This window comes from Pelophylax lessonae, assembly GCF_965119305.1.
Source record: "Pelophylax lessonae genome assembly, chromosome: 2".
NCBI lineage: Eukaryota > Metazoa > Chordata > Amphibia > Anura > Ranidae > Pelophylax > Pelophylax lessonae.
The window spans coordinates 2,030,774-2,048,782 of NC_138769.1; the positions used below are offsets into that span (position 1 = coordinate 2,030,774).

At 51.6% G+C, this 18,009-nt stretch overlaps 1 protein-coding gene across 1 annotated transcript in view; it reads left to right on the forward strand.

The window, feature by feature from the left end:
* Nucleotides 1–940: 940 nt before the first annotated feature.
* The window catches only part of LOC309545802 (sodium/potassium-transporting ATPase subunit alpha-1), a 30,944-nt gene continuing 13,875 nt past the window's right edge, over nucleotides 941–18,009 (forward strand). The window contains exon 1 of the mRNA XM_082245161.1: nucleotides 941–1,059. Within this exon, the coding sequence (XP_082101287.1) occupies nucleotides 1,048–1,059 (12 nt within the window). The 5' untranslated portion in view covers nucleotides 941–1,047. The remainder of the gene's footprint in view (nucleotides 1,060–18,009) is intronic.

Sequence of the window (18,009 nt, forward strand, 5' to 3'; positions counted from 1 at the left end):
AGTATAGGGGGTCTCTGTATACTGGGGGGATATGTGGTGTATACACAGTATAGGGGGTCTCTGTATACTGGGGGGATATGCGGTGTATACACAGTATAGGGGGGTCTCTGTATACTGGGGGATATGTGGTGTATACACAGTATAGGGGGGTCTCTGTATACTGGGGGGATATGTGGTGTATACACAGTATAGGGGGGTCTCTGTATACTGGGGGGATATGTGGTGTATACACAGTATAGGGGGGTCTCTGTATACTGGGGGGATATGCGGTGTATACACAGTATAGGGGGGTCTCTGTATACTGGGGGGATATGCGGTGTATACACAGTATAGGGGGTCTCTGTATACTGGGGGGATATGCGGTGTATACACAGTATAGGGGGTCTCTGTATACTGGGGGGATATGCGGTGTATACACAGTATAGGGGGGTCTCTGTATACTGGGGGGATATGTGGTGTATACACAGTATAGGGGGTCTCTGTATACTGGGGGGATATGTGGTGTATACACAGTATAGGGGGGTCTCTGTATACTGGGGGGATATGCGGTGTATACACAGTATAGGGGGGTCTCTGTATACTGGGGGGATATGCGGTGTATACACAGTATAGGGGGGTCTCTGTATACTGGGGGGATATGCGGTGTATACACAGTATAGGGGGGTCTCTGTATACTGGGGGGATATGTGGTGTATACACAGTATAGGGGGTCTCTGTATACTGGGGGGGTCTCTGTATACTGGGGGGGGTCTCTGTATATTAGAGGGGTCTCCCCACACACAGACATTCCTCTGAGGTAAACGTGCACCCGCACACAGTTGTGAGTTATAGCGGCCCGGGGACGCGCACGGCAGCGCACACTGAGGGAGGGGAGGGGTGAAAGGAAGGAGGATGGAAGGGGCGGAGCTGGTATCCAGGAGACGGTGACGTCAGGCTGTGACGCAGCCATAAGGCGGTCAGTATATAAGTGTGAGGGGGAAGCGGCTCGGTCAGTAGACGGAGGCGCAGTGCGGTCCCGGTACAGGAGAAGGCGGAACATTCAGCATCATGGGATACGGGGTGAGACTCCTACCGGGGCTTCGTGTGTGTGAGGGGAGGGCTGAATGAAGGGGGGGCCTATTTGGGTGGAAGCTGATACGGTAATAATGGGGGCAGGTGGAATGGGTGAGGGAGGGGGTCAGGTGGTGATTGGGGGTGGGTTAATAATGGTCAGGTGGAATGGGGGGGGGGTATTAGTAAGGGAAGGTGGAGAAGGGGGGCATGGGGGGGGGGCACGGTTTTATGAAGGGAGGGGTGGGCCCGACAGTATGGTGGGGGCTGTCAGTGTGGAGCAGACCATTTGGTGGTGACGGGGGGGGGGGTATTGGTATTGAGGATAGGTGGTCCAGACAGTGGAAGAGTCGTATCCTAGGTGGGGGTGTCCAGGCTGGGTGTTATTGGGTGGGGGGCATTGTCCAGGCTGGGTGTTATTGGGTGGGGGGCATTGTCCAGGCTGGGTGTTATTGGGTGGGGGGCATTGTCCAGGCTGGGTGTTATTGGGTGGGGGGCATTGTCCAGGCTGGGTGTTATTGGGTGGGGGGCATTGTCCAGGCTGGGTGTTATTGGGTGGGGGGCATTGTCCAGGCTGGGTGTTATTGGGTGGGGGGCATTGTCCAGGCTGGGTGGACAGTGATTGGGGAAGGTACGGGGGGTATATTGGGTGCTCAGATACAGATGTTATGTTGGAAGGTACCACTAGATAGACAGGTGTGCTGGGGGGGGGGGGGGTATTATAATGTTGCCCTGTAGTGTCTGGGTATCTGTTGATCCTGGGATGTGATGGGTGGGGGCTCTTGGTGGAGGTGATTGTAGTGTAGTACGGGGCTCTTGGTGGAGGTGGTCGTAGTGTAGTACGGGGCTCTTGGTGGAGGTGATCGTAGTGTAGTACGGGGCTCTTGATGGAGGTGGTTGTAGTGTAGTACGGGGCTCTTGATGGAGGTGGTTGTAGTGTAGTACGGGGCTCTTGGTGGAGGTGATTGTAGTGTAGTACGGGGCTCTTGGTGGAGGTGGTTGTAGTGTAGTACGGGGCTCTTGATGGAGGTGATCGTAGTGTAGTACGGGGCTCTTGGTGGAGGTGGTTGTAGTGTAGTACGGGGCTCTTGGTGGAGGTGGTTGTAGTGTAGTACGGGGCTCTTGATGGAGGTGATCGTAGTGTAGTACGGGGCTCTTGGTGGAGGTGATCGTAGTGTAGTACGGGGCTCTTGGTGGAGGTGATCGTAGTGTAGTACGGGGCTCTTGGTGGAGGTGATCGTAGTGTAGTACGGGGCTCTTGATGGAGGTGGTCGTAGTGTAGTACGGGGCTCTTGATGGAGGTGATCGTAGTGTAGTACAGGGCTCTTGGTGGAGGTGGTTGTAGTGTAGTACGGGGCTCTTGGTGGAGGTGGTTGTAGTGTAGTACGGGGCTCTTGGTGGAGGTGATCGTAGTGTAGTACGGGGCTCTTGATGGAGGTGGTTGTAGTGTAGTACGGGGCTCTTGATGGAGGTGGTTGTAGTGTAGTACGGGGCTCTTGGTGGAGGTGATCGTAGTGTAGTACGGGGCTCTTGGTGGAGGTGGTTGTAGTGTAGTACGGGGCTCTTGGTGGAGGTGGTCGTATTGTAGTAGGGGGGTATTTTGGACCAGGTATAGTTTGGGTGGAGGTGATCGTAGTGTAGTACGGGGCTCTTGGTGGAGGTGGTTGTAGTGTAGTACGGGGCTCTTGGTGGAGGTGGTTGTAGTGTAGTACGGGGCTCTTGGTGGAGGTGATCGTAGTGTAGTACGGGGCTCTTGGTGGAGGTGATCGTAGTGTAGTACGGGACTCTTGGTGGAGGTGGTCGTAGTGTAGTACGGGGCTCTTGATGGAGGTGGTTGTAGTGTAGTACGGGGCTCTTGATGGAGGTGGTTGTAGTGTAGTACGGGGCTCTTGATGGAGGTGGTTGTAGTGTAGTACGGGGCTCTTGATGGAGGTGGTTGTAGTGTAGTACGGGGCTCTTGATGGAGGTGGTTGTAGTGTAGTACGGGGCTCTTGATGGAGGTGGTTGTAGTGTAGTACGGGGCTCTTGGTGGAGGTGGTTGTAGTGTAGTACGGGGCTCTTGGTGGAGGTGGTTGTAGTGTAGTACGGGGCTCTTGGTGGAGGTGGTTGTAGTGTAGTACGGGGCTCTTGATGGAGGTGGTTGTAGTGTAGTACGGGGCTCTTGATGGAGGTGGTTGTAGTGTAGTACGGGGCTCTTGATGGAGGTGGTTGTAGTGTAGTACGGGGCTCTTGATGGAGGTGGTTGTAGTGTAGTACGGGGCTCTTGATGGAGGTGGTCGTAGTGTAGTAGGGGGGTATTTTGGACCAGGTATAGTTTGGGTGGAGGTGGTCGTAGTGTAGTACAGGGCTCTTGGTGGAGGTGGTTGTAGTGTAGTACGGGGCTCTTGGTGGAGGTGGTTGTAGTATAGTACGGGGCTCTTGGTGGAGGTGGTCGTAGTGTAGTACGGGGCTCTTGGTGGAGGTGGTCGTAGTGTAGTACGGGACTCTTGGTGGAGGTGGTTGTAGGGTAGTACGGGGCTCTTGGTGGAGGTGGTCGTATTGTAGTAGGGGGGTATTTTGGACCAGGTATAGTTTGGGTGGAGGTGGTCGTAGTGTAGTACGGGGCTCTTGGTGGAGGTGGTCGTAGTGTAGTACGGGGCTCTTGGTGGAGGTGGTCGTAGTGTAGTACGGGACTCTTGGTGGAGGTGGTTGTAGTGTAGTACGGGGCTCTTGGTGGAGGTGGTCGTAGTGTAGTACGGGGCTCGTGGTGGAGGTGGTCGTAGTGTAGTACGGGGCTCGTGGTGGAGGTGGTTGTAGTGTAGTACGGGGCTCGTGGTGGAGGTGGTTGTAGTGTAGTACGGGGCTCTTGGTGGAGGTGGTTGTAGTGTAGTACGGGGCTCTTGGTGGAGGTGGTCGTAGTGTAGTAGGGGGGTATTTTGGACCAGGTATAGTTTGGGTGGAGGTGGTCGTAGTGTAGTACGGGGCTCTTGGTGGAGGTGGTCGTAGTGTAGTACGGGGCTCTTGGTGGAGGTGATCGTAGTGTAGTACGGGGCTCTTGGTGGAGGTGGTAGTAGTGTAGTACGGGACTCTTGGTGGAGGTGGTCGTAGTGTAGTACGGGGCTCTTGGTGGAGGTGGTCGTAGTGTAGTAGGGGGGTATTTTGGACCAGGTATAGTTTGGGTGAAGGTGGTCGTAGTGTAGTACGGGGCTCTTGGTGGAGGTGGTTGTAGTGTAGTGTGGGGGTATCTTGAACCAGGTATGGTCTTTCTGGAAGTGCTTATGGGGTAGTAGGGAATTAAGGGTTTCAGGGTAGAAATGTATGGGTAGTGTGGCAGTATGGGGGCATACAGTTCCTGGGTGTGGGTAGTCGTATTGGCAGATGGTCTAGTCGGTGTTATACTAGGGGTGTTTGAAGATGAGTTTGGTTGGGGGCGGGGGTATAATTTAGAAAGTACAGTGAGCTGGGTGCAGTGCAGTTCCTGTATGGGGGTTTCCTTGTATTGCAGTAAATGAGGTGTCCGGTTTTGGCAGTGCGGTAGGGAAGGTGGGGGGGGGGGGTCTTTAGTGTAGTATGGAGGGATTGATGGATTTGAGATGGGTCCATTCTAGAGGGTTGGGGAATCTAGGTCGTGCCATATTGGGGGCAGGAGAGCCTGGGTACAGTATTGGAGGGGGGGGGGGTCTCTCGCAGTATAACATTTGGACTCCTGGCCTTAGTGAAGTATTGGGGACTGAGTGGACGAAGGTTCTCAGGGGTGCAGTATTGGGGACGAAGGTTCTCAGGGGTGCAGTATAGGGGGCTGATAGGACTGCTGGCTTTAGGTAATGTGCCATTGGGGGCTTGGAGGACGGTAGCTCTTGGGGCTGAGGTATTGGTGGGGCACTGGGTAAACGTTGTGGTTGGATGGATGTGCTCATGAAATGTGTGGAGGACATAGAAGTGTCCTGCTGGATGCCTCTGTTGGGGAAGATTCCTCATGGAAGTCTCTCCAGGTTTATACTGGTCTATTATTGGGGTTCAGTGAAGGTGGGGGCGCTCTCGGTGATTTGGTGAGGAATGCTCATGATGTCTCCAGAAAGTTCTTCTGCTGTTTTCTCGATCTCATGAAAGTTTGTCCACCTTAGTGGGTTGGCTCCAGTGTGATGGATATAATGAGGTGTATTGGGGAGGGGGTGGATATGATATTGAGGTGTATGAGGGGGGGGGGGGGCATGGATAGAACATTGGGGTGTATGGGAGGATGGCGCTATCATATTGGGGTGTATAGATATATAGCGGGGTGGGGGGGTGGCTTTGATGATGTGTGGGTGGGCATGGCTGTGATATCGGGGTGTCTAGATATATCGGGGTGGGGTAGATATATCGGGGTGGGGTGGTTAATAAGGTGTATGGGTGGGGATGGCTATAATATTGGGGTGCTATGGATATGATATTGGGTGTATGGGTGGGGATAGATGATATTGCGGTGTGGAGGGGGGGTTAGATGATATTGGAGTGTATGGATATGATATCTGGGTGGGGGTGGCTATGATGAGGTGTATGGGTGGGGGTGTCTATATGATATTGGGGTGTATGTATATATCTGGGTGGGGGGTGGCTAATAAGGTATACGAGTGGTGATAAGCAAAAAGTTGGGGGAGCAAACCCTGAACATGTATTTCTAAAGCCGGTGCAGCTATGGACCAAGCGACATGTATATTAAAGAATAGCGCACACATTCTAAAGAAATGACTATCAAATATAAAGACAATCCATAAATAAAAATGGGGGTTTAGTCCCACCATATGGCCATATCGTGCTCAAGCCCACCACTGCGTCAAAGTACCCCATTATCAGTGAGTCCTACACTATCCATAAAAAAGGACCCACTGACAATGGGGTACTTTGACGTAGTGGTGGGCTTGAGCACGATATGGCCATATGGTGGGACCAAACCCCCATTTTTATTTATGGATTGTCTTTATATTTGATAGTCATTTCTTTTGCATGTGTGCGCTATTCTTTTTTTAATATACGAGTGGTGATGGCTATGATGTGGGGGTGCGGATGGCTGATATTGGGGTGGGGGGTGGCTAATAAGGTATGAGTGATGATGGCTATGATGTTGAGGTGTATGGGGGGGGGGGGGGATGGCTAGGATGTTGAGGTGTATGGGGGGGGGGGGGAATGGCTATGATGTTGAGGTGTATGGGGGGGGGGGGGATGGCTATGATGCTGAGGTGTATGGGGGGGGGGGGGATGGCTATGATGCTGAGGTGTATGGGGGGGGAGGGATGGCTATGATATTGGGGTGTATGAATACGATGTTGGGGTGCTATGACGTTGAGTGGATGCGGCATGGAGCTGTGCCGAGCCGGTAGCTGATAGGTGAAGCCTTGTCTCCTCCAGTGACGGTCTTGGCTCTCCTCCATTTTGCTGCGTTGATTGGTGTCTGTTCTCTGGCATCCTGCGATTAATCTTCCTCCTCCATGTGTCTGCTGCATTCTGGGTAACTGTTGGACAGACTCCATCACTGCAGTGGAGCTTCCTGGCATGGATGGGTTAAGCGTCAGCTTTGCCGGCAGCAGAGACCCTGCAATGCAGCGTGCCGGTCCCGGCGGCTCTGGCAGAGTCTCAGGAGGGTGCGTGGCAGCCTCCTTCACTGCCAGCTGTCGTGCCAGGGGTCTGCAACTTGTGCCCCTGAAGCCTGCCGGATACGCCGCCCTTTCACTTGTAAATTGGTGTCTGCCGCCCGGCTCCTTCTTGCCAGCTGTCTGCTGCACGAGCCCCTTCCGGAAATTCTTGGCTGTCCTCGTTCTTCTCCATTCATTGCTCTTGGCTCTATTGTGCCTCTGAATATGGGTCTTGTTCCCCCGGCTGCAGTGCTGGTCATTAGTCTGGGAGGGGGTAGCCATGTGGTTGGCATCTCTGCAGGCACTGTGCCAGGTTCCTGTGGAGCTGATCTGTAGAGGGGGGGGGGGGGGCGGGCAGAGGGATTGTCTTCTCACGGGATGTTCCTCAGGTTGTGGAAAGATTATCTGGGTAATGTGAGCCGGGGACAGGCATGCCAGGTGATTGTTATTTGTACAGCTGACATATCCGGTTGTTACCAGCCTTTGTGTGGCCCCTGGTCTGCACACAGTGGTTACCATCGGGTCTTGCATGGAAGAGTTAACGTGATGAGGGCTCATAGTCTTCCGTCTTCTACCTCAGGGCCAGTTTAACCCTTTTGAGTGGGTCGGTACAGATAGGGGAGGTGGTGGGGCTAGTAAGACAGGAGAATCCTGTTCCTGAACGGGTTAATGAGGCTGCCATGTGCTGTTCTTCTGGTAGGGGAGCTCTATTTTTAGTCCTCAGGGAGGCTTCACACTTCTGCAAAATATTATTGGTGAGTGCAGAGAGCCATCTTAGACGGGATCCTGCGGGAATGCCGTTTTCCAGGCCTCTCTGACCTTGTAGTTCCACAGAAAGGTCATTCATGGCTGCCGGAGACGCAGCTGCAGAGGGTCTCAGAAGATGCTGAGCTCTGGTCTGCGGTGGGACGCCGTGCTATTCCTACACCTGAATTATTATTCCACCTGGCTGCAGTCTGCAGTAACACCACCCTGGATATTGCAGGGAACAGAAGTGGGACAGCGGCCCGCATCGACCAATCAGAAAATGAATCTGGTTGTGCCGGGCAGGTGGCCCACTTTTCGTGCTCGCTTTCTTCCTGTCGGAAACAGGACCCGTTGTCTAAATGGTGACCATCATCCTGGGCCCCTTGCAGCTAATGGTGTCCCATCATTTATTATCTGAATTCCCAACAGTGGCAGCAGAGGAGTCGGTATTCAGTCATCCTCCATAGCCTCTATTTGTATCATTGCTGCAAATACCCCTCACACTGGGGATCTCCGACCACAACAAGAACTTCTACTGCTGGGGATCTCCTGCCACAACAAGAACCTCTACTTCATTTGGCCGTCTTTGTTCTGCATAATGTGGCCCTATAGGGAATTTGCATTTTACGGGCCACTCTCTGGTGTCTACTTCTGTTTTGGCCTGTCAGTACCTTGTTTGTGACTTCTCTACTGCTTCTCATTGGTGTCTCCACCTCTACGGAGGTCCAGCAGTAGCTTTATAATGTTTGTGCCATCTCCACTGCTTCTCATTGGTGTCTCCACCTCTACGGAGGTCCAGCAGTAGCTTCATAATGTTTGTGCCGTCTCCCATTACCTCTTATTGGTATCTCCACATCAAAGGCCCATCCATAGCTTTTTGTTTGTGCCATCTCCGCCTCTACTAAGGCCCACCTGTACCTTCATATTGTTTGTGCCATCACCACTGCTTCTCATTGGTATCTCCTCCACCATCTACGAAGACCCAACTGTAGCCTCTTGTTTTGTCACCTCGTCTAAGGCCCAGCAGTAGCTTCATATGGTTTGTGCCAGCTCCATTACTTCTCATTGGCGTCTCCACCAATTACTAAGACCCAGCTGTAGCATCTTGTTTTGTCACCTCTACTAAGGCCTGCCAGTAGTTTCATATTTTTGTGCCATCTCTGCTTCTCGTTTTTGTTTCCACCTCTGAGGTCCAGCAGTGTTGTCTCATTGTATGTGCCACCTCCCTACTTCTTATTGGCATCTATACCTCTACTAATGCCCAGTACACACGATCCGAAAATCAGACGATGTTCCGTCCATTTTTGTTTGGTTGCTAGGAACTCTCAATTATATTCGCAAATGGGAGAGGTTACTTACGATACAAATTTTTTATCGGACGATTATTCAAAAGCTTCCGGTATGCGTAACCACGTTGTAGCGTGTGAGGGGAAAATGTCTACTGCTCATGCGCTGTCTACGGCTCACCATTTTTTTCCGAACGAACAACATACTGATAATATGATTATCGTACGATGTGTTATAATGCAATCAAAATTTTTATGCTTGCACGACCGGATAATATCGGGCGAATTGTCGTGATCGCCTCTCGTAAGCTGTGTACGAACGATCAGATTATCGTCCGATCTTTTCACAAGCGTTATTTTTCGTCCGATTTTCGGATCGTGTGTACGGGCCATAAGGCCCATCCATAGCTTCTTGTTTGTGCAATCTCCACTGCTTCTCATTGGTGTCTCCACCTATATGAAGGCCCAGCAGTAGGTTCATATTTGTGCCATCTCTAGTACTTTACCTTTCTGCTGTACTGCCCTTTTGTATGCTCTTCCATTACCTTACCTTCTTTACTTTTCTATCATGGATACCACCACTACCATTGATAAACCTTCTGTTCCCTTGCCCATACCTGTTGTACATTGGCATATTCTACCTATGATTTTTTTTTTGATCCTCGGGACGTGGTCCTTCCCTCTCCTTAGTGGGCCTACTTTGCCTCAGATGTAGGCCTACTTGTTCAACAGGGCTGAACGAATACCTCAAGCTAGTTGGCCAAGATTCCTAATATTACTTGACCCCTTTTAATGTATGCCTGTCTAGTTTTTAGCTGTGTTTCTAGTACACCACCAATGGGAGCTTCCAGGAAAAAAGTTTTGTTATGCCGTTCTCGTAAACTCTGCTTTTCCCAAGTCCTCCAGGCCAGTGGATTATGTGACTGTCCTGGAGGATTCCTGGAAAATCAGGTAGTTGTTCGTACTTTCCCAAGTCATCTTCTAGGAAGGTCACGTAAGCCATCGTCCTAGAGGACTCCTCATAAAGGAGTTATCTGGTAATCACTCGTACTTTCCCAATTCATCCTACAGGCCAGTAGGTTATGTGACTGTCCTGGAGGATTCCTGGAAAATCGGGTAGTTGCTCGTACTTTCCCAAGTCCTCTTCTAGGAAGGTCACATAAGTCATCATCCTAGAGCAGGGGTCTTCAAACTATGGCCCTCCAGTTGTTTAGGAACTACATTTCCCATCATGCCTAGTCATGTCTGTGAGTGTCGGAGTTTTACAATTTCCTTTATGGTATGTGTAGTCTCGCAACAGCTGGAGGGCCGTAGTTTGAGGATCCATGTCTTAGAGGACTCCTCATAAAGGAGTTATCTGGTAATCACTTGTATTTTCCCAATTCATCCTACAGGCCGGTAGGTTATGTGACCTTCCTGGAGGATTCCTGGAAAATCAGATAGTTGCTCGTACTTTCCCAAGTCATCTTCTAGGAAGGTCACATAAGCCATCGTCCCTCAGGACTCCTCATAAAGGAGTTATCTGGTAATCACTCATACTTCCCAATTCATCCTACAGGCCAGTAGGTTATGTGACCTTCTTGGAGGATTCCTTAAAAAGGAGTAAATCTGGTAATCACTCAAATTTTCCCAAGTTATCCTCCAGGAAGGTTGCAAAACCTTCCTGCCTAGAGGATTCCTTTTAAAATGATCAGGTAATGCATACTTTATTGGACCTCTAATTGTGGTTTTCTGGTTTGCTTTGTACCCGGGCTTGAGCTGCAACTCTACTGTGGCACCGCTTGGCTTCATTAGGCCCGCAGGTTGCAGAGGGTAATGAACTTTAGAAAACATGGACTGCAAGCTGTTCAAATTTCTTCCTCGTAAAATGAGTTATTGTCAGGCTTCTTATCATTGGATTGCTGATTGAGTCAGTAACGGAGTAATCATTCTTGTGTGTCACGTATGACTGAGGCTCCTCCGCTGTTCCTCTATACATTTCTTTAACTTCATCATTTTCTGGAGAATTGTGTAGGCTGCGTTCAGCAAAAGCTGAAATTAGGAGCTGGTTAGGCAGGCTTCTGAATTCTGCAAACTCGTCCTAACTTTGAAAACGTGCTCCTCTAGCTGAGCTGTGGCCTCTGTTCTCAGATCCTATCTAGGTCAAAGTCCAACAACTGCAAGATTTAGCAGAGCAGTTAATCCGCTGTACTTTTCCCTGTTGGCTTGGTGTTTAGAAGCTCCAAAGGGTTAATCCGCCAAGGTTCTGCTGCCTGAATGTAGGACATTGTGAAATGTTCCTGTAGGTAGGTGTGTGCTGTTCTCCTTCAGTCCGTTCCCAGGGTGTGTATTCCTGGCACTCTTCCCCATTGCCCTGGGGCTTCGAATTGTCCTGGCACCAATGTTCCCTCCCCCCCACCCCACTTTCAATACAATCCACCTTTTTCCTATCTAGCCTCGGGCTAAGTCTGACCCAAGCGGCTGAGTTCTTTTGTTTTGTCACTTTCACACTTTCTTCCTGCTGATTTAGTTGTGTTCCCGTCATCGTCACCATTGTTACTCGGAGCTCTTGTCCTTTTCTGAACCTTGGAAGTCGGAACTTTTTGTGCAGCCGGAGTTAGTCATAACTATGTATAAGAGATGTCAATAAGTATGAGCTGGGGGGGTAGATTTCCAATGAGTACCGTTCGGATCTGTGCGATTTCAAAGTAGTCCCTGCACTACTTTGGTCCGACTTTGATGTGTTTTGCAGTCCATAGACCTCCCAGATTGGAGGCTTTGCTTCAAGTCCAGTCAAAGTTGTGCACCTTTTGGGTTGCAGAAGTGTGAAAGGGGCCAAAGTTGCACTCCAAAGTAGGTGCGACTTTGGAGTCATAAAAGTGTGAATGGGCTGAGCCTTGAGTTAGGAGACAGTTTTTTTAACCTCTTGGCACGGGCAGCACGCAAATAATGTAGCCTCTAAGTGGGTGGGTCTTGGCGTTGAGCAGTCACATATTTGCGTGCATTAGTGCAAACACAGCTATGCTGAGAGTGTTTTCCCAAAACAAATACCCGGGGGGTGTTAATGGAAAGCCCCCAATCACTGCTTGCGATCGGGAGATCTTCCAATCGTGTGACTGCCATGACAGTCAATCACTTCGGTCACATGATCATAAACTCCTTGAAGGGCTGGGAGATGCCGGCTCCAAGGGGTTAAAATATGAAGGGGGGGGGGAGAGAAACACCTGCCCAGCCCCGCAACTGCATGTCCTGGGTGTTGGGAATTGCACATCCCGGCAACCGTGATTGTCCCGGATGTCGGGTGATAGGAATTGCACATCCCTGCAACCGTGAATGTCCCGGGTGTTGGGCGGTGGGAATTGCACATCCCGGCAACTGTGAATGTCCCGGGTGTCGGGCGATGGGAATTGCACATCCCTTCAACCGTGAATGTCCTGGGTGTCGGGTGGTGGGAATTGCACATCCCTGCAACCGTGAATGTCCCGGGTGTCGGGCGGTGGGAATTGCACATCCCGGCAACTGTGAATGTCCCGGGTGTCGGGCGATGGGAATTGCACATCCCTGCAACCGTGAATGTCCCGGGTGTCGGGCGATAGGAATTGCACATCCCTGCAACCATGAATGTGTCGGGCGGTGGGAATTGCACATCCCGGCAACTGTGAATGTCCCGGGTGTCGGGCGATAGGAATTGCACATCCCTGCAACCATGAATGTGTCGGGCGGTGGGAATTGCACATCCCTGCAACTGTGAATGTCCCGGGTGTCGGGCGGTGGGAATTGCACATCCCGGCAACTGTGAATGTCCCGGGTGTCGGGCGATAGGAATTGCACATCCCTGCAACCGTGAATGGGCTAACAAAAGCCCAGGCGCCAGGATGCAATGTCTAGTTGCCATGGCAACATGGCACCTGGAATTTGTCCAATCCTGACTTATTGGAACCTAATCTGATGCCCACAGCTTGGACTGGCATAACATGAGTAAATTGGGCAGATCTGAAATACATTTTGGTTCTGTTGGCATACAGATTTTTCCATTCTTGTGAAGGAATATGGTTGGTTCAGGGGTCCAGGACTTTGGCATTGGCCCCAGGTCTACTGATTTTGTTTCAGTGCATCTGGGACCTTTTTGATTGTCCTATTTAGGATTTAACTCCTTCATCACAGTTGCATTGTGGCGGTGTGATGGGAGGTCTAATCTGTCGGAGTTCATTTGGCAAAGACTATCAAACCTGAAGCACCTTGAATGGCAACTTCGTGTTCTGTCCCATATAACTGTTTGCAGATCTGTAGGTACATGTATATGGCCTAATCCTTGGATTTCGTCATTCCCAGAGAAGACGCCACGACTTGATGTGGCATGCTTGAGCTCCCAGCTGGCACTCGCCCAGAAAAAGTGCTTCTTCTTGGCACTGGGGGGTGTGGGCGTTCCTTTGCTGATGCGTGTACGACCTTGGGACAAGGTCACAAAGACTCCGTTCCTCCGGGGCACTTACAATCCTTCATGGAACTTTTAACTAGCTTAAAGTTACAGCTCAGTAATTGTTTAATAGCACATTGTCAACGCTAGTCAATGACTTACCTGGGATTAGGGTGTCACAAATCTTTATAAACAAGGCATGGCCCAGGCATGTAAAGAGTCTGTTATTACAGCTTTTATTTTTTTACACTTGTACCAAGGTTGGCGGTGAATGTGGGTATCCGATTGCTTGGCACAGATCCAGTGGGTTCAAAGTGGCCCTTAACCGTAAAATGCAAAGTCCACCTGTTAGATCCAGACCCCCCCCCCCCCTCCCTTTGTATGTATGATAGTAGTTGGAATAATGTAGATTAGATTATACTTTGCTTATCCCCCCCCCCCCCCCATCCTGATGACCACCATCTTTTGGATGAGGTTCTTGGTGAAAGGTTGAGTACCCCAAACAGGGCTGCTGTTACGCTTTACAGGGGGTTTCCCATGATTTCTAACAGGTGGCTCCAGCCCATGAACAAACCACTCACCCATGCAACCAGAATATCTGTTAGACTGAGCCTTTATTTATACATTTTTATTTCCATTTCTTTAAACAGCTCTGTGGGGGTTGGGTGTAATATCAGGGGGTCGAAGCGGGCACCCAACATCTCGCTTTAGAGAGATTGAGGGCATAGATTCCTCAAACCTTTCCTGCAAAGTGAATGAACAGGAGGGACTCTGTACATGGGCTCCCTGTTCATTCAGAAACTGAAGCATTGTAAACGCAGGGAGGGCCACAGGGATTGGTTCCAGTAATTGCGCCCGCTGCTCTTGGCCTCCCGTTGGACTTGTGGAGCTTGGGTCCTGTACAGGAGGGCAGAACTGACCCAAAATCTTGATAGACGCTCCAGAACTGTACAAATATATATATATATATATATATATATATATATATATATATATAATTTTTTTTTTTTTTTTAACCCTGTGGTTTTTGGGAAAATATTGGGGGTCTAAGCACACACCCAAAGTCTCACTTTTTAGACTGGGCGAGATTGAGGACACAGGTTCTGCCAATCTTTACTGAATGAACAACAAGCACTCTGTGCAGAGGTTCCCTGTTCATTCACAAACTAAGAATACTAAATACAGGAAGGGCCACAGGGGATTGGGTCCAGCAATTGCAGTTTCTCTGGGCCCCACCTGTTGTACTTATGGGGGTCTGAGGCCTGTGCAGGAGGGCAGGTGCTACCCCCTTATCAGGAGCCCCCGACTAGGGATGCACCGATCCGATATTCGGATCGGATATCGGCGCCGATGTGGCCATTTAAGATGGATCGGGGGATCGGTAACGTTGACCGATCCGCGGGCCGATCCGGTTTTTGCTGAGTAACGGCTCAGCCATCCCTTACTAGGTGCAGTAGTAGTAAGGGAAGGGAACCGCTACTTCCGTTATAGGTCCGGCTCACAGGCGGAGTGATATCAGATGCACTCCGTCTGTGAATGGAGGAGCCGGACACATGAAGCAGCGGCTTTGCTCTGTACTGCAGCCGCTTGCTTTGTGTGTAGCTCTGGATCGGTTCTGGTATCGGCAATTTCACAACGCCAGATATCGGTATCGGGTCCAAAAAATTTGGATCGGTGCATCCCTAGCCCTGACCCTCAAATCTTGTAAGACGACAGTCCAGTACAATTTTCAGACCAGTTGAGGACACAGATTCCTCCAATCCCTGTGAATGATTAGGAAGCGCTCTGTAGAGAGGCTCCCTGTTCATTCAAAAACTGAACCATTGTAAGTACAGGGGGATTGGTTGCACCCACTCCTGCTGCCACCCCCATCCCCCCCCCTTTGTACTTATAGGGCCTGGGCCCTGTACAGGAGAGCAGGAATGACCCCCAAATCTTGTTAGAAGACACTCTAGTCCTGTACAATTTTAGTTTCCTTTTAACAGCCCTGTAGGGGTTGGGGGGAAATATCAGGGGTGTAAACACCCACCCAGCATCTCACTTTTGAGACAGTGGAGGAGATGGAGGACACAGATTCCTCAGCTGCAGTGAATGATCAGGAAGCGCTTTGTACAGGGGCTCGCTGTTCATTCACAAACGGAAGCATAGGAAAAACGGGGGATCCGGATCGTTCCAGTAATTGTGCCCCCCGCTGCTGTACTTATGGGGCCTGAGCTCTGTACAGAAGGGCAGCGGCTAGACTCACCCCCCCCCCCCCAAGATTGTCACCCCAGTCCACTACAAGAGATTTGGGCTCCTCATTGCACTCCAGATCTCACTGTAAGGAGGAATGACTTACCCTTAGGCGCTATGAGTGGAAGACTGGTACGTCTTTATACTATATTCGGAAGTGAGAAGGCTCGGATCTAGTAGGGGGGGCTCGGATCTAGTAGGGGGGGCTCGGATCTAGTAGGAGGACCTTGCAACATTTTAATAATATTAGTCTAATATTTTTGAATAAATGACCCAAAACAAAAGTGTGCCAATTATCCAGGCATTTTCAGGTTCTCCGAGTCGACCAATGTAATTCTGTCATTGCTGGTCTCACTGACTCCAGAAGGGTCTGGAAAGCGGTGGCTGTCCCTACGAGGCGCTCGGTGTCACCGGTGAGGCACACAGGCTGCACATGTACAAGTGACATGGCTCCTGCGAGCTCTAAGACTTGGATCTCCTTGTTAGCTGCTGACCATGGAGTGACCTGTCTTGCCCTATAGTCATGGGGGGGATTAGATGCTGCTAGTCCCTTATATAACGTTTGAGGAGCACGTGTGTCGTACAGGCCCGGAGATATCCCTTTCTATAGATAGCCTGCTCAGGCCTTTTATCTGCCTTAGCGAGGACGAGTGTGGGGATTCAGGTCTAGGTTAACCCTGGGGCCGTGTGCGAGGCCATGAAATGGTTAACTGGTAGGATGTGATCTCCTGTGCCGACTGGTAAATCTCTCAAGTGGCAGCGGCATGGGAAGCCCAGTTGTGTCATGGAAACCGTCCCTCTGGTTTACGGAAACTGCTCCCCACCCCCCCTCCCTGCATTCTGTGACTGCAGCATTGTGCAAGTGTCGGGGGAGGAGGTGGCTCCATGTTAACCCTTTCCATGCTGCGCTGGTAGTCACATGAGTACCTTAGTCATGACCCTGGTGATGCTTTATGTAGGCCTTCTTCAGCTCCATGTACAGCAAGACGACGCTGCAGGAATTCGCTGTGTGAATGTTGGATGTGGGCGTCTATGCTGAGCTCTGTCATCGTCCTCCATTGTACAGCATAGAGACCAGTCTGTGTGTAAGGTGCCCCGGGGGGTCCTCCTCACAGGTGCCCCGGGGGGTCCTCCTCACAGGTGCCCCGGGTGCAGGGCTTCCTCAAGGAAAGACCACGTCACTTTTTTTGCCAAAAACTATAGAAGAGCGGCCTGAGTGCTTAATGAAGCTTTGTACATTATCGGGGGTTTCCCCGAGTCTGTAAAAAAACTGATGTCACGACTTGTGCCTGGAGGGGCAGAATAAACCAGAACAGGGTGGGTCAAATCTGCAACCCTCCCAAACCATACACGCCTCATCCTCCAATTGTATCCTTCATTGTAGAAGTGACGTCACAGAGAGACTGGAGGAAGTGTGAAGCATTCTGTCCACCACCATAGACTTGTCCATCTTGCGGTGTCCCACCCCCCCCCCCCCTTCGCCTGCTGTGTGGTGGTGTCTCTGTCCCCCCTCTCTCTCCTCCTGTGCGGCGGTCTCTCTGTCCCCTCTCTCTCTCTCCCTCCTGTGCAGCCTTTTCTCTGTCCCCCTCTCCCCTCCTGTACAGCGGTCTCTGTCCCCCCCTCTCTCTCTCTCTCCCCTCCTCCTGTGCGGCGGTCTCTCTGTCCCCCCCCTCTCTCTCTGTCCCCCCCTCTCTCTCTGTCCCCCCTCTCTCTCTCTCTGTCCCCCCTCTCTCTCTCTGTCCCCCCTCTCTCTCTCTGTCCCCCCTCTCTCTCTCTGTCCCCCCCTCTCTCTCTCTCTGTCCCCCCTCTCTCTCTCTCTGTCCCCCCTCTCTCTCTCTCTGTCCCCCCTCTCTCTCTCTCTGTCCCCCCTCTCTCTCTCTCTCTGTCCCCCTCTCTCTCTCTCTCTCTCTGTCCCCCCTCTCTCTCTCTCTCTCTCTGTCCCCCCCTCTCTCTCTCTCTCTGTCCCCCCCTCTCTCTCTCTCTCTGTCCCCCCCTCTCTCTCTCTCTCTGTCCCCCCCTCTCTCTCTCTCTCTCTCTGTCCCCCCCCCTCTCTCTCTCTCTCTCTCTGTCCCCCCCCCTCTCTCTCTCTCTCTCTCTGTCCCCCCCCCCCTCTCTCTCTCTCTCTCTCTGTCCCCCCCCTCTCTCTCTCTCTCTGTCCCCCCCCTCTCTCTCTCTCTCTCTGTCCCCCCTCTCTCTCTCTCTCTCTGTCCCCCCCTCTCTCTCTCTCTCTCTGTCCCCCCCCTCTCTCTCTCTCTCTCTGTCCCCCCTCTCTCTCTCTCTCTGTCCCCCCCCTCTCTCTCTCTCTCTCTCTCTGTCCCCCCCCTCTCTCTCTCTCTCTCTCTCTCTGTCCCCCCCTCTCTCTCTCTCTCTCTCTCTCTCTCTCTCTCTCTCTCTCTCTGTCCCCCCCTCTCTCTCTCTCTCTCTCTCTCTCTCTCTGTCCCCCCCTCTCTCTCTCTCTGTCCCCCCCCTCTCTCTCTCTCTCTGTCCCCCCCCTCTCTCTCTCTCTCTCTCTCTGTCCCCCCCTCTCTCTCTCTCTCTCTCTGTCCCCCCCTCTCTCTCTCTCTGTCCCCCCCTCTCTCTCTCTCTCTCTCTGTCCCCCCCTCTCTCTCTCTCTGTCCCCCCCTCTCTCTCTCTCTCTCTCTCTCTGTCCCCCCCTCTCTCTCTCTCTCTGTCCCCCCCCTCTCTCTCTCTCTCTCTCTCTCTCTGT